The 23,216-nt window shown below is 45.7% G+C and overlaps 1 protein-coding gene across 2 annotated transcripts in view; it reads left to right on the forward strand.

The window, feature by feature from the left end:
- Positions 1-23,216, forward strand: part of Srgap1 (SLIT-ROBO Rho GTPase activating protein 1) — a 269,344-nt gene that overhangs the window by 199,613 nt on the left and 46,515 nt on the right. For both annotated transcript variants that reach the window (XM_028869595.2, XM_028869594.2), the window contains exons 7-8: positions 7,679-7,900; positions 10,480-10,581. In XM_028869595.2, the coding sequence (XP_028725428.1) occupies positions 7,679-7,900; positions 10,480-10,581 (324 nt within the window). The remainder of the gene's footprint in view (positions 1-7,678; positions 7,901-10,479; positions 10,582-23,216) is intronic.

Consider the following 23,216-nt stretch of genomic DNA (forward strand, 5'->3'; position numbering starts at 1 on the left):
CCAGTGATTTCTTGACTATACTCCTCTGGAGCTCTGAATGGCAAAAGCCTCTGAAGAGTGGTCCCAGCTTTCTGCCTCTTGCTTTATTTTCCCTCGCCTAAGTACCATCTGATGGCCCTTGGTTCCATCTCATCAGCCCTGGTCCTCCTCCTGGGTTTCAGGAGTGTATCAGCTCTCCGGCTAGCGGTCCTGCAATTGTAAAGGCATTCTGACTCCACCTCCCTCCCTAAGCAGCATTCAGGTCTGTTTGTTCCCGCCTCCTCTACCCTCTACACAGGCAACTCTCTTCTGACTAGTTTTTCATGCCCCAAGAAAGGCTATCGCTTCCCACCCAAGCACACAGGCTAATACCCAGTTTCCTGATTCCGCCCATATACCGGGTCACTCCTAAAGGTCCCAAACCCCCCTCCCACCCCCAACTCCCACCCCCCACCCTGCCTCCGTACCACTTCTTATGACAACCTTGGACTCCTAGGCGGAGACTCTCATCACCCGCCTGCATTGTTTCCAGTGCCTTCCAGAAATGTACCCCCACACACACACAACCTGCCCTCACGTCCTCCAAAGCTCTATCCTCTTCCCAGACGATCCGAGGATGAAAACTCAGAAATCAGACCCGGCAGTCATGTCTGAAGTTCTCCAGAGGCCCTCCTGTGTCCTTAGAATAAGAGCCAGATAGTCACAGTCACCCATTAGGAACTGGCACCCACCTGCCCTCCATCCTGCCCCCCAGTTCCATCTATGTAGTGCTTCCGCTGGGCTTACCCATCCATTTTGCAGAACCACGTGCGCTTCCTTGCTGGGGGGGGGAGGGGGCAGCAGGGGGGCTTCGTGCTTTGTTACAGAACTTCCCAAGGTTGAGTCCATCCTCCTGCACACATCAGACCTTCACACCCTAAATGAAAGACGGGCAGCCCTCCCCCCAGACCCATGCTGCTCCTCTGACCCTTTAACATTTACCCCCTGGCCTGTGCTTATCTGAGGCTGCTGTCTTTGATCTCTCTCCCATCTCCTGATTGTATTTGCGTTAGTTACCAAGATTTTTTTCCCCCTTGAGAAAAATGAGTCGGGTGGATGGGAATGCATCAGGTAACGGGTGATTATGAAGCTGTTCCTTAGCCAGACCCATCAGCGGCAGCACTGGTCCTATTTGCTACTTTGTATCCATTCCTGTTACAGAGACGGGCTACTGTGACCTTCTCGTTGCTCAAGGGAAAGCGCCAAACTGGGTTTTTATTAAGTGTTTGGCTACAGTTGGTACAGTAGTAAACAAGAACGGAATTGCCAGCTTTCTGTGGGTGCCCAGAAACCCTGACATGAAAATGGGTGTATGAAATGTGCCTGTGGGAATTAAGGTGTCTGGCTTGATCCCATGGGACGCTTATTTCTTACCAAAAAAAAAAAAAAAAAAAAAAAAAAAAAAAAAAAATGTGTTTATGGTTTCTGGGTTAAAGTAATAAACAGAGAAGAAAATCGTGGAGGGCATGGAGACAGCATTCCCAAAGCGGTCCACACTCTCCTCACTTGACGAGTAAACACGAGAGCACTGGACTCACCTCCTTCAAGCCCTTTGAAAGCCACTCGTGGGCAAATGAAAGCTGCTTTTTTTAGAATCCTGTCCTTGGCTTGTCCTACTTTTCAAAAAGACTCAGACTGAGGGGTAGGAAAATTCTTTATCCAATACCCACTGCAGAGGTAACAACAGTCAGAGGTGCGAGTTACACCTGCCTGCGGTCAGCCACGCTCTCCCCGGGGATGCGGGGAGCCTGCACCTGCCCGCTTGCCCGCTCTGGGGTGTGGGCTACCGCCCTTCATCTCTTTCCCCATCTCAAGGCTCACATTTAGCTCTACACGGAATCTTAATAACGTTAGCTGCGCTTGGTTACAAATGAAATCCAGAGGTAGGAATCAGGACAAAAGACCACTCCCATCTCTCGGGCTGAGGCCAGAGTCCAGGACTGAAAGTAGAGTACTTCTCGGAGAACAGGGAACCCCCATCCCCTCCCTCCCTGCTCAGGCCCCATGGCTGCAGGAGTCACGGGGGCTGGCACCTGGTGCTGTCCTCTGTGCTTCTAGGACTGCCCCACAGATGTCATTGGCTATGACGTGGGGAAGCAGGAACGTCAGACTTCTCTCCACTCTGGGCTCCTGGTGTCCTGGAGTCTGGTGGGAAAAGGGGGTGCAGAGAGGAAGGGGCAGGAAAAGGCTTTCTGGGGAGCTGGGGTCCACTTCACACCTGGTGTGATACCACCCTGTAAGCTTCAGCTGGTTCTCAGTGTCTGGGACAAAACAAAGTGACTGTGTTCGTCCCTGCCCTGAGTGCGTGGGTCCCCTCTTTGGTCTGGTATTGGTTGCAACCCTTTGGGCTGAGGAAGTTAGCCTGCTAGGATTAGACTAATGCCTAGGAGGCTGGATCTTAGCAGTTCTTAGGATCTTTTTCTTTCTTTCTTTCTTTCTTTCTTTCTTTCTTTCTTTCTTTCTTTCTTTCTTTCTTTCTTTCTTTTTTAATGCACACTTTTGATTCCAACAGTCTTTCCTCCCCCAATTTTTTGGTTCATAGTTTTTTGTATTCATCTAGAGTTCTCTCTTCAGAATAGCGGTGCTTTGTCGGAATGAAACAGTTTGTTGGTTTCCTGTGTGTTTTCATCATTAAATGTGCTCTCCAGCTCTCTATGCAGAAGAAGCCTTTCAGAGCTCATTAATAATTCATCAGCCCCGCAGAATTACTTGAGACCGTCTTTAACCAAATATCTTGAGTTCTAACGTATCCAATGTCATTTCAACTTCTAGTTTGGGGGGGGGGGAGTGGCTTCTGTGGCTGGCCTTGCTCTCTCGGGGGACCTTAAAGAGCTTTTCTTTCCTGTTCCTTCTTTCTTCTGAGTTCAAGATGCTTGAGAACCCTAGAATTTGGAAATACTACAGAACAGGCGGAAGAAAATCATGCCGACTGGGTGACTTTACAGACTGATGAGCACCCCGGAGGGGGGGTCAGAGAAGACCATGGCCCGTCAGAAGCCTCCTGAACACAGGAGGGCAAGTCCTGAAGAGCCGTCACGGCGTCTAGATGAGTGACTAAAGCCACGTCTGCCCCACTGGCCTCTTAGGAAGCCATGGTGAAACCAGATCTCCCACTGACCGAATCCACGTGGCTGTACGGGGAATAGGAAACAGACCGGGGCTTCTGTCATTTTGTGGAGTGAAGTGTTCAAGTCGGGGAATAATGGAAACTTAGTAGGTGTTCTTCAAAACGCCAGGTCAGCTGCGGTTAGAATTCTTTCTGCCTCCTCTCTCTTTTTTCCCTTCTTCCTCTTCCTCCTCCCTTCCTTCCTCCTCCCTTCTACCTTTTATCTCCGCATCCTTCCTTCCCTCCCTGCTCTCCTCCCTCCCTCCCTTCCTTTTTCCTCTCTGCCATCCATCCTTCCCCTTTTAAAGAACGCGGGTTGTGTACGGAATAAAAGGTGATTCTCTATTGCTTCTTTCTATTGCAGCTTTTTTATTAACTCCCCCCGCCAGATCAATACTTATAAACTAAGCCAGCAGGGTCTCCTTGCTTCCTCAGAGTCAGGTAGAAGAATCTGTCTCCTTTTTGAATAGTGGGCTGCTTTGTAGCACTCGTACCTATTAGAGAAATGAGGCCCATCTTCTTTACAAACCCGTGTCTTTATACACTAAGATGTTATTGAAAGACAGAATGACTTTTTCAATCCCTCTGATGTATACAAAACTGTAGGGAGCCATTTTGGATTGGGAGAAGCGAGCGGAATAAAAGAAGGTCTTTGTTCATGTGAGACTCGAGTTTCCAAATTAACCAAAATGAATCATTCTCTGTATTTGGGTGCAGCTGATTTCACTGGAGATGGGTGGTGGTTGGTGAGCCAATGGCTGCATTTCACAATTGTATTGTTTGCCCTTGTGACATCACAGCTGTTTTTCTGATTTTGCAAATCAAATCATATTCCATCAAATCCTCTTGTCAGGTTGGGGAAACAGCGCCCCCCAAAGGGCAGGGTCCCAAGACCCTGTCCCTGGAGTCTTCTGGGGGAAGTGTCGCAATCATTGTTTCAATCATTCAGTGTTTGAATCATTCAGCTATGCATCCTTCTGAAACAGCAGATTCCAAATTAATAGGTCAGGGGCGGGACCAAATATTCTGCATTGTTAAAGGCGTTCTAAGTATTTTTATATGTGATTTTGTATGTATGTGTGTGGGAGCACAGGCCGAAGCAAGCATGTGGAGGTCAGAGACTAGCCTGTGGCGGTCGGTTCTATCCTTCCACTGCGTGGGTGTCCTGGGACTAAAACTCAGCTCATCAGGCTTAGCAGCAAGCACCCATACCTGCCGAGCCATATCCCAAGCCCAATATTCTGCGTTTCCAACAAGCCCCTCATGAAGCTGTTGCTGCCGCTCACATTTTGAGTAACAGGATTTCACAATAACTTTGTTTTAAAGTCGCCGTTTTAATAATTGGGGGGGGGGGATGATAATATTTTGATCATTGAATGTGGAAAGACAAAATTTGGGTTACACTCTCGGAGAAGCACACCTAGGGCCTTGGGCATGCTAAGCAAGCACCCTGCCACTGAGCTATGTCCCCAGTCTGGTGTCTGGCATTGTTTCTAGGTGCCTGTAATTCGATATGTCCCTTTGCAAAGGCTGGTTGATGCCTCATAGCCTGGAGGACCTGCTCTCTCTGCTGGGGCTCCTTCCCATGTGCCCCGCTCTCCTACAGACAGCTTCAATTCCATCTCCTGGAGGATGGAAGTGTTTCACCGTGTCCCAGCCTTAATGTGCCTGGAGCCCAGCGTAGTCCCTGGCACCTGGCCAATTAATGATTTGAATTGAATCAAGCTGAGTTGATTGACTTCATTAGAGCAATATGGAGATGACCTGGTTTTGTCTATTTAAAACTATGTGTTTCCTCTTTAAGGAATTTATCCGGTTTCTTGTTTCTTTTTTTATGTAACAAATTCTGTTGTCAGTAATTGCTGGCCCGTTTCCAGGCTTACATCCTTCTTTTAAGTCATTTGCTTAAGATGCATGAAGAATTGAACAAAAGTACAGAATAAAAGTAGTAAAGACTTGGGGTGTGTGGGGGGGGAACCTCAAAGCCCTTTCCTTAAAAATTGCTTTTAGCTGGGCGGTGGTGGCGCACGCCTTTAATCCCAGCACTCGGGAGGCAGAGCCAGGCAGAGTTCGAGGCCAGCCTGGGCTACCAAGTGAGTTCCAGGAAAGGCACAAAGCTGCACAGAGAAACCCTGTCTGGGGGAAAAAAAATTGCTTTTATTTTGAACTATGTGTCTGTGTCTGTGTGGAGGCATGTGCAGGTGAGTGCAGGTGCCCACGGAGGCCAGAGGCATGGAATTCCCCTGGAGCTGGAGTTCCAGGGAGTTGTGAACCACCCAGGTAGATGCCGGCCCTTGAACCCCAGTCCTCTGACAGATAAGTAGGTGCTCCTGACCACTGAACCGTCTATCCAGTCCTCTCAAAGCTCTTTCATTCCTATGAATATGAAACAAATTCTGTCTATAATAAGAGGACTTCACAACCATTCCTTATTTAAGAATTTTATGCTTGGGAGTTGGAGGGAAGGGCTTTTCTGGGTGTTTTGACAGATTCAAGCCTGCTCCCTTCAACAATTCTGATTAGTCTCAAGTCATCAATAAAATATGCAAATCTGGAATCTCGCTTAGCATATTTGTCTCCTAGAAGGATTTGAATAAATTGCTGTATCAGTCACAGCATTGAGTGAATGAAACTCGGATACTGTCTTCATTGTTCCCTTTCACTAGGCTGGGTTCTATCTCCCATTACATTTTCGAAGGCTTTCTTATGTATCATTCACATACCGCTCCGCTCACGCACCAAGTCTCCAGTTGGCATTTAGTATATTCAGAGAGCTGTGTACCCGTCCCTGCAATCAATTTCAGAACATTTCATCACCCCTAAAGAAAAGCCTGCTCCCCTCAGCAATCACCCCCTCCAATTCTTCCATCCCCCAGCAGTAGACAGCCACTAATGTGTCTTCTGTCCCTGGATTTGTCTTTTCTTCACTTTGTATAAAAGAATTCACACAATGCATAGTTCTCTGTGACGGGCTTCTTTTATATAGCATAATTTTTTTTTTCGTTTTTCGAGACAGGGTTTCTCTGTATTGCTTTGCGCCTTTCCTGGAACTCACTTGGTAGACCAGGTTGGCCTCGAACTCACAGAGATCCACCTGCCTCTGCCTCCCGAGTGCTGGGATTAAAGGCGTGCACTACCTCTGCCCGGCTTAGCATAATATTTTTAAAGTTCATCCATGTTGTAACATGGATTCATATTTTGTTCCTTTCTTTTTTTCTTAATTTTTTTATATTGTTCCTTTCTATGACTGAATACTATTCCAATGTATGATTATATGACAATTTATTTATCTATCCATTGATTGGTAGATATTTACATTGTTTTGGGTTGTTGTCATGATTAAAGCTGCTGTAAATATTCAGGTGCGAGTTATTTTCATTTTTCTTACATCTAAACCTAGGGAAAAACTTGCTGAGCTGTGAGCATGAGCACATGTAAGCATATGTGTACATGTGTGTGTGTGTGTGTGTGTGTGTGTGTGTGTGTGTGTGTGTGGTAGATGCATGTAGAAGCCACAGGAGCCATTACCTGTCACTCTTCACCCAATTCCTTAGAGCCAGGGTCTCTACTGAACCCAGAGCTGGCTGGCCCTACCATGTGTTCTGTCTCCACACACTCAGTGCAAGGGCTCCAGCCACACTCTGGTTTTCAGGTGTGCTGGGGTGTGAAGTCTGGTCCTTCTGTTTGTGTGACCAAGCGTGGCTACCCACTGAGCCACCTCCCCAGCCCAGAGTCTTAGAATCACAGTGTGTTTAGCCTTTGGAGGAACTGTTCACAAAGTGACGGTAGCACTTTCCGCTCACTCCCACCAACAGTGTGTTAGGTTTCCACTTGGTCCACATCCTTCCTGGCACTTGTGGTCATCCCTCGTTCTGAATATCCACCCTGATGTGTGTGAGCTACTTTCTCCTTGTCTTTATCTTATGTGTATGTGTGGTTTTGCCCTCACGTGTGTCTGTGGACCATGTGCATGCAGTACCCAGAGAGGACAGAAGAGGGCGTCTGATCCCCTGGGACTGGAGTTAACAGTTGTGTGTGCTCTGAATCAAACCCTGATCCTTTGCAAGAGCAACAGGTGCTCACAACTACTGAGTCATCAATGACCGGCCTCCTCTAGTTCTCTTTTTCTCTGTTTCCCCAATAACCAATGATCTCCGTCTTTTGATAAACTCGCCGACCATTTCTCGACCATTTCATCATCGCTGGTCTCTCTGTTCAGAGACGCTGCCTTTCTCTCCTACTTTGACAATGTGAGTTATTGAATTGCAGGGGGTTCTTTATATATTCTAGACTCACATTTATAAACATTTTTCTCATTCTGGTTTGTCCTTTCAATTTTTTTAAATGTGTCTTTTAAATCAGAAAGGCGTAAATTTTGATGGAATACAAATTAATTTTTCTGTGGTTGCTCATGGGCTTTTGATGTCATCTCCAAGAAACCCGTGTCTAATCCAGCGTCATGATCCTCTGAGTCTTATGCTCGCAGGTCACACATGTGGGTCTTTAATCGGTTTTGAATTAACGTTTCTATCTGCGCTCTTGTCTTTTCTCAAGTGCTGTGACCTTGGCTACCACGCAAGTCTGAACAGAGCCCTCAGAACGTATCTCTCCGCCGAGTACAACCTTGAAACCTCCAGACATGAAGGCTTAGACATTATTGAAAATGCTGTTGACAACTTAGAGCCAAGGAGTGACAAGCAGAGATTCATGGAGATGTACCCTGCTGCGTTCTGTCCACCCATGAAGTTCGAGTTCCAGTCTCACATGGGTGACGAGGTCAGTGACTGATTTCTTTTTTTTTTTAGAGTCAGCTGTTTCTTCATATGTTATTTATTATATCATATATTCTTCTTTTGAGTCAGCGTCTCAAACAGGCCAGGATGGCCTCAGACTCACTCTGTAGCCTTGGCTATCCTGATCTCCTGATCCTCCATCTCCCGACTGTTGAGGCTGTAATGTAAAAGTGACCACACTCAGCTGCCTTGACTGCTTTTTAAGATTTAGTGGTGTGTGTGTGTGTGTGTGTGTGTGTGTGTGTGTGTGTGTGTGTGTGTGATGTGCACCTGAGGGCGATGCCCACAGAGGTGAGAAGAGGGTATCAGATCCCCTAAAGCTGAAGTTATAGGTAGATGTGGGTGCTGGAACTGAACATGGATCCTCTGCTAGAGTGGTGAATGATCTTAGTCACTGAGCCATCTCTTCAGCCCCTGCCATGTTTTCTTTATATGAACTTAAGTTTCTATCCTGTTTTACCAGAAAGAAATAAAAAAGAAAGGGAAGGAGAGAAGGAAGGAGGGGGGGAAGAAAATCATTTTAACTGATCACGAATTATAGCAACATATGTTATCTAGAAACAGAGGAAAACAGAGGGAAAATATAGAGCATGTTATCAGTGATAGATGGGTAGATAGATAAGTAGACAGATTGTTTGAGTATATATTATTAATTAATACATCATAGATATATGGATAGGTAGATATATATAGATAGGTATAAAAATATGTCTATACCTACTATGTTTCTAATCAGTTTTATTTTTATTTAGTAAATTACTTAATGAGAAGTGATGAGCTCAGATCAAGCATCCTTCATCCCCAAATATGAAAGAGATGGTACAAATCTGCTCCAACATTTCAGGTTTCAGAACATTGGGCATTTAGGATTTTCAGATTAGGGACACTCAACCGGTAAAGGCTATGTTAATAGCCCCGAGTCCACAGACCTCTGAAATCTGAAGTATTTCCAATAGGTGCAGTTCTTATACAAACATGAAATTTTCACTTGTTTTTAAGACAGTGACTCGCCTTGAACTCTCCACCCTCCTGCCTCAGCCTCCCGAGTGCTGAGATTACATGTCCATGCCAACACACCCAGTATCACACATACATGCCAATAAGCTGAACGTTTATCCTACCCATCATCTTTCCAAAATCAAATAGTTGCTGTTTCCCTTTTCCATTGTGGTCTGCTAAACACACCATGGTAAAAGTCACAGACATGCATGCCATCAGTCGGATGGTAAGAGTTTCCTTACTGATCTATTAATGGGGTGGGTCTCTTCCCTTCCTTACACCCTATCTCTGCTAGGGAGCAGTAGCCTCTAATGTTTGGCTGCCCCATGAGAAGGAACCTTCGTCAGCCAGGACCATTTCTGTGGCAAGAAGGATAAAAAGAAAGTGCTTGTTTCGTGTGCCATTTTAATGATGCTTTCATTTTGCCCAAATCTATCATTGAAATCTTGCCCAAAATATCTCCTTCCAGTAATCTAATTTGCCTTATGAAGTCTGTCGTGAGTCATGTGGTTTAACTGATACTGGCTAGCAGCCATGATTGAAAGATGGCTTTGGAAAAAAATAATAAGGCACTTTTTTGAATGGTCTGTATCTGTATACATTGTATCATTTCATTCTCACAGCAGTCCCAGGATTAGGGAGTCCTAATGTCCTCTGTCCCCTCCTTACAGAGCAGGAAACTGAAATTGCACAGCCTGCCATGGGTAGAAGGCAGAGTTCACTAGCAGAAACATCTGCCTGGCTGCAGAGGCCACACCCTAGCTGGCAGGCCCTGTAACACCCACCACCCCTTTCCTAATGCCCGTGCAGTCTACCTGGGCCATCCTTTACCCACTGCTCAGGGCTCATTAGGATTCCAAAAGTAAGGCAGCAGCAGCAGCAGATCTCAGTCTCCGGCCCTGCTGATCACGGAGCAAAGCTTCCTGCCGCCGCCGCCGCCGCCGCCGTTCCCTTCCCTGAGAGCTCTAAGCCATAGCTGTGTTTTGTGCTCACTGCTTATGTCCAAATCTCTTTAAAAGTGGACACTTTAAGGTGGCTGTTAAAAGTGAAGACGTAGCCAGGCATGGTGGCATATGCCTGTCTCAGCACCTGAGAAGGAGAAATAGGATTCTAAAAAGAACCTTTCTAAATGGAACAGTTGGAATCAAGAGAGTTGACATGACTCCTGTATGAGGCATTTAAGTATGAGATTCATGGGCTCAATGGGCAAAGATCTGCAGGCCCCAGATAAAGAGTCAGGCCTCATGGACCTGTCACCCCATGGCCAAGGGTGAGAACAGGGTAGGTAGACAAAGACACATAGGTCCCAGGGGCTTCCCAGCCAGCCCCTCAGTCTAGCTGACATGGTAAACTCTCAGTTCCGTGAGAGACCATCTCAACACACTCTGGAAAGCAATAGATTAAACACCCCCAAGTTGACGGGTGGCCTCTCCAGGTGCACACAAACAGGCGAGCACATGCACACATAGACACACATTCACATCCAAAACCGATAAATAATCCTCATGCTTCTGAGGCTGGTGGTGGTGCCCGTCATAACTGCACTTTCTGCCTCTGCATCAGGTGTGTCAGGTCAGTGCCCAGCAGCCGGTCCAGGCAGAGCTCATGCTCAGGAACCAACAGCTGCAGTCCCGACTGGCCACACTCAAGATCGAGAACGAGGAGGTGAGTGTGCTCCCTGGGATGAGGTGAGCGTGCTCCCTGGGAGGAGGTGAGGGTGCTTCCTGGGAAGAGGTGAGGGTGCTCCCTGAGAGGAGGTGAGGTGAGAGTGTTCCCTGGGAGGAGGTGAGGGTGCTCCCCAGGAGGAGGTGAGGGTGCTCCCCAGGAGGAGGTGAGAGTGCTCCCCAGGAGGAGGCGAGAGTGCTCCCCAGGAGGAGGTGAGGGTGCTCCCTGAGAGGAGGTGAGGGTGCTCCCTGAGAGGAGGTGAGGGTGCTCCCTGAGAGGAGGTGAGAGTGCTCCCTGACCCACTGGGTTCTGAACTCACACCTAAGCTGGAAGACATTCTCACATGGCCTCAGCATCATTGTCCTTCTGAAGGCCATCTCCTTCAAGTGCTCTTCACTATCAGGGTTCCTCCAAGACTCTCCACAGAGGATAAATGCAAAGGTCCTGCATGCTTCTGTAAATGAATACTTTACCAGGGTTGACTTCGTGTACGTATAAATGTAATTTGTCTTCTTAAACGATAGCTCATATTGAAAACAGCTCCTTGAATTACCTAATTCATCACATATGTCCAAAAATACAGTCATATGTAGAATACAAGTTAATTTGATCTTATCTTCTAAAATGAGAAATTCCCCCTCGCCCCCTGCTTATGCCTTTCCATAGTTTCTAAAGTTTTGGTAACTGAAAGTGGACATTGGTTATAAAATGAATGCAAAAAAAATTTGCATTTGAAATAGTACTTGAAGTGGGATAGAAAAATGATTATTTGCGGACATACTTAAAAATATAGACTATAAAGTGTGAATTATCAATATGTAGTGAATCTGGAAAACAGTTGCACAGTTCAGATGCTTGTTTTGGCCACCAACTGTATCAGACTCATGCTCTTCTGATATAAAAATAGGAAGCACAGATGGTTTTCCATTATTCAAGACTCGCAAAGGTGATTTATAGGAACCCAGAATTGGTTCTGTATTTGCAACGGCCTCTGATGTTACTGGGTTTGTGACATATGGGTATTGGTAGGGTTTAGGTATGGTTCCAGAACTCCGTGGTTCTACTGCTTACCATCTCATTCCATGCCAGCATCCTTATCCAACACAGAAGATTATCTCTTCAATGGCTGGGCTAAAGTCTGGACCAACCATTACATCCAGGAAATGGAAATCTCTAGTTGGCCAGACTTGATGCGGTCCTGTGATTGACAGCTCCGATAGAGGTTATGTAGAAACAGATAACTTCCAGAGTGTAGAATGTGGAATAAAAAGAACAGACTCAGACCAGCAAAGCAGATCCCTGGGGCAAGGGATGTAGTTCACTGGCGGAGTGTTTTGCTTGCACATCCATCTCCAGTGCCAGATGGATGATGTGTGCTGACTGGACACTATTACTCCCGCACTCAGGAGATGGAGGCGGCATAGAGGTAAGGGGATCAGAAGGTCAAGGTCATCCTGGGGCTACATAGTGAGTTTGAGGCCAGCCTAGGATACATTAGGCCCTGTGTAAAAAAAAAAAAAAAAGTAAAATGCAGAGAAGGGGCTGGACAATTCATTAAGTGGTTATAGGATGCTTGTGTTGTCGTGAGAACCAGAGTTCACATCCCAGCACCCACGTGGCGGGGGGTAGGGGTGGGGGACTCACAAGGGCCAATAATGCCAGCTCCGGAGTCCAGCGCCACCTTCTGCTACCTCCATGGGCACCTGCACATACACTCACGTAGATAGATAGATAGATAGATAGATAGATAGATAGATAGATAGATAGATAGATAGATAGATGGATGATAGATACATAGATATAGAGATAGATGCATAGATAGATAGATAGATAGATAGATGATATATAGATAGATAAATGATAGGTAGGTAGATAGATAGATGATAGATAGATAAATAGATAGGTAGGTAGATGGATGGATGATAGATACATAGATACAGAGATAAATGGATAGATAGATAGATGATATATAGATAGATAAATGATAGGTAGGTAGATAGATAGATAATAGATGATAGAAGATAGAAGATAGATGATAAATAGAAGATAGATGATAGAGAGTTAAAATTATTTATTTTTATCACTTATCACTGCCTGGAACTCCAGGGGATCCAGTGGTTGTTGTGGGTTCCCCAGGCATACACACACACACACACACAAAACATGCAGAACACAGACCCACACACACATAAAAACAAAAAAAGGACAATGGGTCTCTACACCATTGAATTGGATCAAACCATACTGTTGAGTGTTTTCTTTTCTTGCCTCCATTCTACCCAGAGAAACCAAACCAGTCCTCACTCCAGATGCAGTTTGACTCCTTTTCTATGTAAAGCAGTGGTTCTCAACCTGTGGGTCGCGAACCCCTCTGGGTTCGACTGACCCTTTCACAGGGGTCGCCTAAGACCCTCTGAGAACACCGATATTTACATTATGATCCATAACGGTAACAAAATCACAGTCAGGAAGTAGCAATGAAATCATGTTACGGTTGGGGGTCACCACACCATGAGGAACTGCGTTAAAGGGTCGCAGCGTTAGGAAGGCTGAGAACCGCGGGTGTGAAGTCAGTCCACAAATGAGCCTTTACAGAGGACGCCATGACTCTCCTTGACGTCATGATTTAGAGCTACAGTTTTGGCTAGGTACCAGGAATACCCACTGGCCAGCTGCAGAGCACTGGCTCCCAGTGGATCCACCATTTATGTCTAGGGCCTTTCAGTGAGATTTTGTTTGTTTGTTTTTATGTTTTGTCTTGTTTTGTTTTCATATCTTTCTGCTATTTCACTTGGGAAATGCTTTCTAAACTGCAGGAAAATGCTGTGTTATACACAGGATCGAAGTTGCCTGGCTATAGGCTTATTTTATTGGGCTTTGAAGTTTTGACTTGTTTAAAAAAAAATCAGCCAAGCAATGGTGGTACATACCTTTAATTCCAACAGTCAGGAGGCAGAGACAGGTGGATCTCTGAGTTCAAGGCCAGCCTGGTCTACAGAGTGAGTTCCAGGACAGCGAAGAAGACTACAGAGAGAAACCCTGTCTCATGCGGGGTTTTCAGAAAAACCTGTCAAAAAAGAGAAGTGAGACGCCTCATCTCTACTTTGCCATCTCATTCACCCCCCAGTTCTGTGTCTGGCCACTGCACATTTGAGTTTGTGACCCTTAATATTTACCACATTAGGGCTAGGGAAGAGAAGCCCAGCCTCCCATGCCGGAAGAGGCAGGTGGTGTCTTTTCATGTTAACGGTGAAAGGTTTGCTGTAGAGTCAGAAAACTGGAAACCGCAGGACGGTGAGCCTAACTGGCGGCCTCTGGCTTGCTGGGAACTGTCAGGAAGTGAGCGTCCCCATAAAGAATGACTAAATTGGCCTCTTGGATTCAGATTTCCAGCCGTCCTGAGAGAGGAGAGGGATTCTGCGCTAGACACAGAGGCCTGGGATGATAAAAGAGTTTGGCCATCACCCCAGTTCTCCCTGAGGATGAGAGAGAGGATGAGGAAGCTGACATCATATAAAACAGGGAATTTTGTTTTCGGGTTCTCTTCCTTCCCTGAATGTCGAGGAGCATGCGTGACATTTCAGGTATTTTTCCAGGTGTGAGGGGTGGAGCTGATTCCATTATGGTGAGCTCTGACTACCAGGAGATGCAAAGGTAGGAAGTGTTTTTCCTGGGAACAGCCAGGCTCTCTTTGCTGGTTGAGGTCCCTCTGTGGTTCTTTTCTCTACCGGAAATTAGGAATTTGCTTCTGTCTTCCTCTGATAAGGGACATAAAACTGACATGTGGGTATCAAACCAAAATATACAGGGAACGGAACACACAGTGATTCTCTTGTCTGTGCAGATGGTAAGCCCAAACTTGGATGAGAACACTTTAGCTAACTACCTAGAGTTGTGAATTCCAGAGACAAGATCACTGTTGAAGGGTAACTTCAATTGTGTAGACATTTAGTTCAGTTAAGCAGATTGTGGACCATTCGCCGCATCTATCGGCCAGCACTTGAAACCCTATGAGGTCACCCTAGGAAGAGAGATTTTAGACTAACCCTTGGAGGCCCTTTTTGGCCCAAGGACAAATTGCCTTTGCCCTATACTGCTTCGTTTTAAAAACCCAGTCGCTCTCATTTAAAAACTGGAAGTTGTATTGAGCATGGTGGTAGCACACCTGTGATCCAGCACTTAGGAGGCTGAGGCAGGAGATTGACTGTGAATGCAAGGCCACCCGGAAATACACATGAGATACAAAGGGAAGAAGATAAATAATATAAAGACAGGAAGTTTTGCATAGAGTTATCAATATCCTCCTCCTAAAGCCTCGGAGGACCTGGGCACACTGGAGGCACATCACCCCAGGACAACCGACGGGGGCGGGCCTTCCTGTGTCTCTCACCTCAGTCTCTCACAGCTCTCCACTCTGTCCACTCTCCTCATTTCCACTCCTAATTTCTTTTTTTTTTTTTTTTTTGCAATGTCCGCCCTATATATGAGAAGAGAGGAGCAAGAGATGTTTGTAAAAATGCACAAAAATGTACATCAGCTGAAGGTAAAGGTGTGGGAAGGGATCCGTTAGATTTGTCTTGGACAGACATGCACAGGGGCTGGTGATGCTGGCCGTCACTTCGCAGCTTTACTGTTGACGTCTTAAGCTTTCTAAAGCGTTTCGGCTTCACTGCGCCTGCGCACCTTCATCCCGAGACCTCAGCCCCATGGCCACATCCCCTGTAACCCTCACTGTGAACCAGCGGTTCTCACCCTTCCTAATGCCGCGACCCTTTGATGCTGGCCTGCAAACTTTTTCTCAAAGTCCCCTGTGGTCCACTGCCCAAGTCACAGGTCACATGAAGATGAGTAAATCATACCTGGCTTCATGTTGCCCCACTATAGGTAGAAACATAGACCTCTAAAATTCTGTCTCAGATGCTTGTGAACAGTGGATTTGAGGTCATCCTCTCGACCACAGTGAGAGTCCAGTCTATCCATCAGGACTATTAAATCAGAGTCAGGGTGGGTGGACTTCAGGAAAACAGGCTCTCTGAGAGACAGCTGAAGGCAGGGACTGTGTTCTAAGAGCCTCTGGACAGTAACACTGTTGCCATCCTTAGGATGAGGTCGATCACAGCTGAGAATGAATTTTGTTAAAAAAACAAAAAAATCAGGGCTGGAGAGATGGCTCAGAGGTTAAGATCACTGACTGCTCTTCCAGAGGTCCAGAGTTCAGTTCCCAGCAACCACATGGTGGTTCATAACCATTTGTAATGAGATCTGGTGCCCTCTTCTGGCCTGCAGGTATACATGCTGTATACATAATAAAAAAATAAAATCTTAAAAAAAAATCAGTGCCCCCTGTAGCTAGAGTTTTCATGCCTTGCCCACAGTCAGGACAAATCTCTGTCACCCACCAGTCCCACAGCCGCTCAGACCCAACCAAGTAAACACAGAGACTTATATTGCTTACAAATTGTATGGCCGTGGCAGGCTTCTTGCTAACTGTTCTTATAGCTTAAATTAATCCATTTCTATAAATCTATACCTTGCCATGTGGCTGGTGGCTTACCTGCATCTTCACATGCTGTTGGTCATGGCGGCAGCTGACAGTGTCTCTCTGCCTCAGCCTTCCGCTTCCCAGAATTCTCCTCTCTCCTTGTCCCACCTACTTCCTGCCTGGCCACTGGCCAATCAGTGTTTTATTTATTGACCAATCAGAGCAATTTGACATACAGACCATCCCACAGCAGCCTCCAGTGTTTATAAATACAACCTCAGATGCTGGCAAACAGAGGATTAATGTGACTCCCTCTACACCACCCCCTCAACAAAAAACACACAGAGCAACAAAGGCTGGATGTTTTTCAGCTCTGTAGTATCTTATCCAACTCAGACAAGGTCACTGGTGTCTATACCACTGTTAAGGGACGAGGAGAGGCCAGGGCAAGATGCTGCCTCTGCTCTTGCCTTCTATGGCTCGCACTGACATAATTTCCATAGCCTAGGCAAAAATCCAATCTCCGTGTGTATGTGTGTGTGTATGTGTGTGTGTGTACATGTGTACGTGTACGTGTATATGCATGCGCACGCATGTGTGTATGGTCCCTTTCTTCTGTTTTAAATCCATCTGTAATGATACAGTGGTGTCATAGAAAGACAGTGTCAGTGAAGTACCTTCGCAGAGAGATGAGTCAATCCCGATGGATATGGAGGTCTTCATCCAAAACACGCTTCAGGGGCACCACACCATCAGAGAGTCCAGGGTATGTTCCAGCATGGATTGTGTCCCCCCCCCAACAAATTCCTATGTTGAACTGCTAACGTCCACGTTCAGTGGCTCAGAATATGACCTTATTTAAAGAAAAGATTTTTAAAGAGGTTGTCAAATTAAAGGCTGATCGTTGGGGTGGCCCCTGAGCAAATGTGGCGGATGTCCCTGTAAAAAGGTAGAGTTGGAGCCCAGAGACACCAAGCGAAGGTGGCATTTTTATAAGCCACGAAGAATGCTCTGAGACCAATCCTTCCCACCCAAGTCTGAGAGGAGCTCTAACCTGGAGACCTACATTTGACCTTGAACCTCCAGCCTCCCTGACTGGGCGATGATTGGTCTCTGTTGGTTATAGCGGGATGACAGCTTGCCTGAGCAAGCTAACACGGTATATTTGGAGATGGAAACAAGCAAAGTGACTTTCACGGTCTCTCCAAAGACTGTCGCGAGGACAAAGCCACCAAGAGCCAGCGTGCGTAAATCCTACAGAGGGGATTTTTTTTTTTTTTTTGACAGCTCAGAGTAAGTGTTCGCTGTGCAAGGATGGAGACCTGACTCCAAATCTCCAGCTCCCACAGTATGAAAGCAGAGCGTGGTAGCACATGCCTGTACCGCCAGCATGGGGTGGGTGGACACAAGTGGATCCTAGGCGTTCACTGGCTGCCTGGCTGGCCTTGCCAACAGGATGAGCGTCCAGGTCACCAAAGAACCTGTCTCAAGACAGGAAGACAGCCAGCGTCCTCTGCTGGCCCCTACATACTGACACACCGACGCACACACACCCCCCATACAACACATACATACGCATGTACAAACTCACTAATGGTGATGATGATCACGTTTCTAATCCCACAGAAGTTACCCATCACTCATTTTTATCCACAGGCTTGAGGAGGAAAAAAATAGGTTTGTGTCTTTCGTGTGTTCCTTGTCAATTATTTGGAATTTGCTTCTACCGAACCCACCCACGTTTCCCCCGCAGCCAGTGAGGAGTCAGTACGAGCCCTGTGTTCGCTTTAGTATGTTTATTTCGGTGAATCCCCTCTGCGACTTATTATCATGGCTTATGTCAGAAGCCGGTGTTATTCTTCACAGAGAGCAAGCATCCCACGGGATGAGATGGAGTCCCAGCCAGGGTGTCTGGTGGCTTCTGTCACTCCCTTCTTCTTCTTCTTCCTGGCAACTCCAAATTTGACTGTGACACCACCGTGTCTGAGAAGGGAATTGTCACATGCAAAGAAAGCAGTTGATTTTGGTTCCTCGGGCCCCCGGTCTGTTTGGGTGAATTTGAGAACGCTGCTACCCCTGGGTATCTTCGCCGTCAAAGCACAGTTCTAGTGAGATGTTGTTTTAGAACTGTTGTATTATCCCAGTGAGCGTACTTTAATGAACAAATTCCAACCCCCTCACAGGTCACTTAGGACACACGACAGGCAGGCGTGGGTTTTAATTTTCATCCGTGGTGACTTCTGTTGGTTTAGTTCGAGGTCGGGTCTTCTTGGGAGGTTGGGGGAGTCTCGCGTCTTCTTGCCTTCGACAGCTGGCCTTTGGAACTTGCTCTTCAGTGATTGTTTTCATGTCATTGTCCTCATATTTTAAGCACCTTCCCCTCTGCCGGTGTCTTAACATTTCTATGTAGCTTTTGAAGTTGTGCTCCACCTCACACTGCTATTTCTGGTCTCTTTGGTTTTTTGTTTTGTTTGGGTTTTTTTTGTTTTGTTTTGGTTTGGTTTGGTTTTTTACCCACTTAAGACAGCGCCTTAAAAAAAACGAACTCTCCACTTCTGGTGCGTGAATGTTTTTCAAATGTGTCCTGGCGGCTTCCTGCCAGCTGTCTCTTCCCAACTCTCTCTCCACTAAGCTAAGGTCTCCTGACTATTTTCTTTCTGTCTGTCTTTTCCTGTTATTGCTCATCAGCCCCGCGATATTTTAGAAGCAGGAATCTGAGCCGACACTCCAGCTCTTACAACTTTCCGCGGCTCCCTCCTGCCCTTCCACTGGGCGTGCAGAGCTGGGCACTTGATTGGCATGTCATTCTCCCCCTGCTCATATGAAACTGCATGTTGGTGCTCCAAGAGGCCAAGCTTGCTCCCTCTTGCATCCTCTGCCTTGAGTCCTAGTGCCCCCCCCCCAACACATGTCTCAGAATTCAGCCTCCCCTCATGCCTTCCCTGCCTCCCTAGAGAACGGCACAGACACTCACACACATCTTGGTAAAATAAAGGAGTTTCCATGAATAAAGAGGGGGTCCCGTTTATTTAATAGTGTTTCATTCGAGTAACAGACTTTCCATTTCCTAACATGAATATAAAACTCAGGGAGCCATAAAAATATATCTGCCTTCAGTAATTACTGTTTTGTGTATGCATAGATACCTTAAATCATATAAAAAGTGTGTTTTCATTTAGAAAGATGATTTAATTCTCATTCAACTAGTTTCATGAAGGCTCCTCCCAGGTCTAGCTATTCTGTTTGTCACTGTATTTTTAGTACTCACGTGCACCCTTTCATGTCTGTTTAAGATACAATATTGTTAAAGCATGGGCATCGTGCCCATTTTAGAAATGTTTCCACAAATAACAAGAACACACTGGTCTGACCTGAGGTAGTGAGTCTTCTAACCCTCATAGGTATAGGTATATAGTCATGACCTTTGAGGTTGCTGCCTGTAGTCATGGGTTTTTTTAAACCAATGTTCAAATATGCTTTTTCACAGAAATACCTATTTTCTACATTGTGCATATTCCAGGAACACCAAAATCTATTACATTCTCTGCATCTTTTTTTTTTTTTTTTTTTTTTTTTTTTTTGAGACAGGCTCTCACTGTATAGCCCTGGCTGTCCTCAAACTCACTTTGTAGATCAGGCTGGCCTCGAACTCACAGAGATTCCCCCTGCCTCTGCTTCCCTAGTTCTGGGACTAAAGATGTGTGCCACCAGGCATTCTCTGTATCTTCTTAAGAGATGCCGTAGCGTGCTCATTTTCTGGTATCCAGACTAGTATTGATTGATTGCTCTTATTTCCTAACTACCCAATATGATGTTTTTTTCCTGCTCTGTGCGCGCACGCGCGCGCACACACACACACACACACACACACACACACACACAATGATACACATGTGGAGGTCAGAGGACACCTGACAGTAGTCACTTGTCTCCTTCAACCAAGTAGGTTCCACGTATTAAACTCATGTCCTTACACATGATGGCAAGCACCTTTACCCACTGAGCCTCAATGGCCTTGGGTTTTATTGTTTTACGGAATTCAAAAGATTCCCGCTTCTCATAATGATGGTGTGGCTCACTCAGCTGCATCTTGCATTCATGTCTCATGCATGGTCCAGGACAAAGTACATGGCAAAGCATGAAGCTCATGCCACAAGAGTCAGCCTCCCAAAAGGAAGCGCGTCCAGTACTTTGAGCAGTCATAAAATCTGGTCATTCTAAGTTGCTGGTGCCCTGTAAGCTTGGAAGAACAAACTTTGTTTTTGGAGGCTGATGAAATTACTTTAGACCTCAATTAGCTCTCCACAGATGTCTAACAAGGGCCAACAAAATGGCTCAGTGCGTAGAGGCACTTGCCGCCAAGCCTAAAGACCTAAGTTTGATCTCTGGAACCTACACAGTGGAAGGAAAGAAGTGAGTCCCAGAGTTTGTCCCCTGACGTCCCCATGCACGCTGTGGCTCGAGCGTTCCCACACACATACACACAATAAATAAATAAATGCAAGGGACATTAAAATTTTTTTTACATGTGTAAGAATGATAATTAGGTACTTGAAGCGATTTGGAAAAGCCATTAGTGATAGCTAGTAGAAATAATAAATACCAGAGACAGACCACAAAAGCTGCAAGTAACATGCTGCCGAAGAATTGCTTCCTGAATCCAGGGAGAAGAAAACGAGCTGACGTCTCAGCAGAGAAAATGAGCAGTGAGATGAGAGACCGGGATGTAACCGCGTAGAAACTGGAGAACTAAGAATGACGGGAAAACCGCTCCGAAGTGGTGGGTGGTCTGTTGATTAGACACGGCTGAAGAGTGAATCACCAAAAGGGACAAATCGGGAGGCGGGGGGGGGGGGGGGACACTCATCAAAATACTACCTGCAAAATCAAAAGAATAGAAAATACAGAAGAGAAGGAAAGGATTACGAGGCAAAGAGAACACAGTGCAGTGTGCTGTTGCAAGTGGACTCTTCGAAAGGAAATTGCAGAAACAGAGGCAGCCGCTTAAGAGAGAAGGAGAAAAGCCAGAACTTAACAGATCACTCTTTAAAAATCTGTGCCTGTGCGGGACTGAGTCTGACAGCCTGAGAGTCTCCCTGGGACACACACGGTGGAGAAAGAGAGAGCGGACCCTCTCGGAGTTGATCTCTGACCTCCATACTCTTGTAACACAAGTGCATTCACACACACACACACACACACACACACACACACACACACGTATGAAACATATAGATATGTACATATCAGTGCCTAGACATTTCATTGTGAAACTATAGAACCCAAGGGTGAGTAGAAAGCTTTAAAAGAAGATGGATGGGGGGAAAAAAGATTTCATTCAAAGCAATGACAGGTTAATAGTAAAATTTTTACTCGGCGGAAACGTGAAAGCCACAAAAAAAGTGCAGTAACACATTCCATAGTCTAAAGAACTGTCCAGCAGGGAAGTATCTCTCATAAGTGAAAAGAGATAGAAGACTTCAAGTGGATGAAATAGACTCAACTACAAAGAATTCCCCATGGTTACTTTTAAAATATAAGCAATGGAGATCAAGGAGCCTATTAAATACCTGGATAAATCAAAATGAATATTGAATATATAAAAGTAATAATGTCTTGGTTAAATATGTCTAGCTACTTACCGAATTTCCTATTGTAATGCACTATAAAGTAGTATCTGAATTAGGAGAGGCAAATGGAACTAAATTCTCTAGACTCTATATTATATGAGAAAATGAAAACCTGTTCATTTGTGATAGTCTTTGATAAGCATAAACTCTGTGATCTTTCTTAAAAACTGGATCGTGAGCCGGGCAGTGGTGGCGCACGCCTTTAATCCCAGCACTCGGGAGGCAGAGCCAGGCGGATCTCTGTGAGTTCGAGGCCAGCCTGGGCTACCAAGTGAGCTCCAGGAAAGGCACAAAGCTACACAAGAGAAACCCTGTCTCGAAAAACAAAAAAAAAAAAAAACTGGATCGTAAGGCGACGCTAGAAGATAAATTTAAAAGCACCTAGGACGTCATATTAAATATCCTTGTGACTGTGGGGTAAGAAAATGTTTCTTAAGTAGGACACAGAGAGCAGTAGTCATAAAGAAAAGGGCTGATACACGGGCAGTATCAAACATAGAATCCGGGGTCAGGAGGATGGCGTAGCCATTAAAGGCGCCGCCGCTAAAGGCTCTTGCCACAGAAGCCTCAGGACCTGAGCTCAAGCCTCAGAACCTATAGAAAAGTGAAAGGAGACACTAACTGCACAAAGTTGTCCTCTGACCTCCAATCGAATGCTGGGCATGGTGTACACACACACACACACACACACACACACACACACACACACTCACACACACACACTCACACTAAATAAAACATAAAAAAAGGAGAAACTGTGTTCATCTAGACGGTAATGAAGCTGGAATCAAGAAGGAGAAAATAATTAGTAACATGAAGAAAGTATTCCCACGGGAGAGGTGCAGGGTACCTTTCACATCTGGTAATAGGCTCAAGCTCGTGCAGCAGGGAGGTAGTTACGGAAACCACGTAAGACCACTGCACACCAGCACCGTGGCTTAAATTAAAAAGACTGACAGTGCCAACTGTTGACAGGGATGTGGAGCCACAGGAACTCTCCACCAGGCTGGCGGGAGCATAAATAGCATCCTTGTGGAAAGCAACTGGGCATTTTCCAGACATACCAATTCTCTCCATGTATGTGTAGCCCAGCAAGATTGTGTTCATCACACTATAATTAATCCATTAAAAAAAAAAACCCAGCTAAAAGTTAGTCATCTGTCAATCACGGGTGAATTATGATTTGTCCTGGCAATAAATACTAAGTAGTGAAAGACTATATTCACGAGAAATGAATCTCGCTGACATTGAGCAAAAGAAATCAGATTTAAAGACATATGCTGTACTATTCTGTCTCTATCAAGTACCATCAAAATATTAGAAGCCGGAGTAGTGGGGGGTTGGATGTACGGCTTCATGGCAGAATGTTTAGCACATAGGAGCAGAATTCTGGCTTTGGTTCCCAATAAGGAAAAAAGGAAGTAAGGCAAGAGGGAGGTTAGTACACATATTGAGAGGAAGAAAAATGTGGGGTTTCTACGTGAAGGACAGTCAGGGTGTTCATAAAGTACACTTTGGGTCTG

This window comes from Peromyscus leucopus, chromosome 18 (assembly GCF_004664715.2).
Source record: "Peromyscus leucopus breed LL Stock chromosome 18, UCI_PerLeu_2.1, whole genome shotgun sequence".
Taxonomy (NCBI): domain Eukaryota; kingdom Metazoa; phylum Chordata; class Mammalia; order Rodentia; family Cricetidae; genus Peromyscus; species Peromyscus leucopus.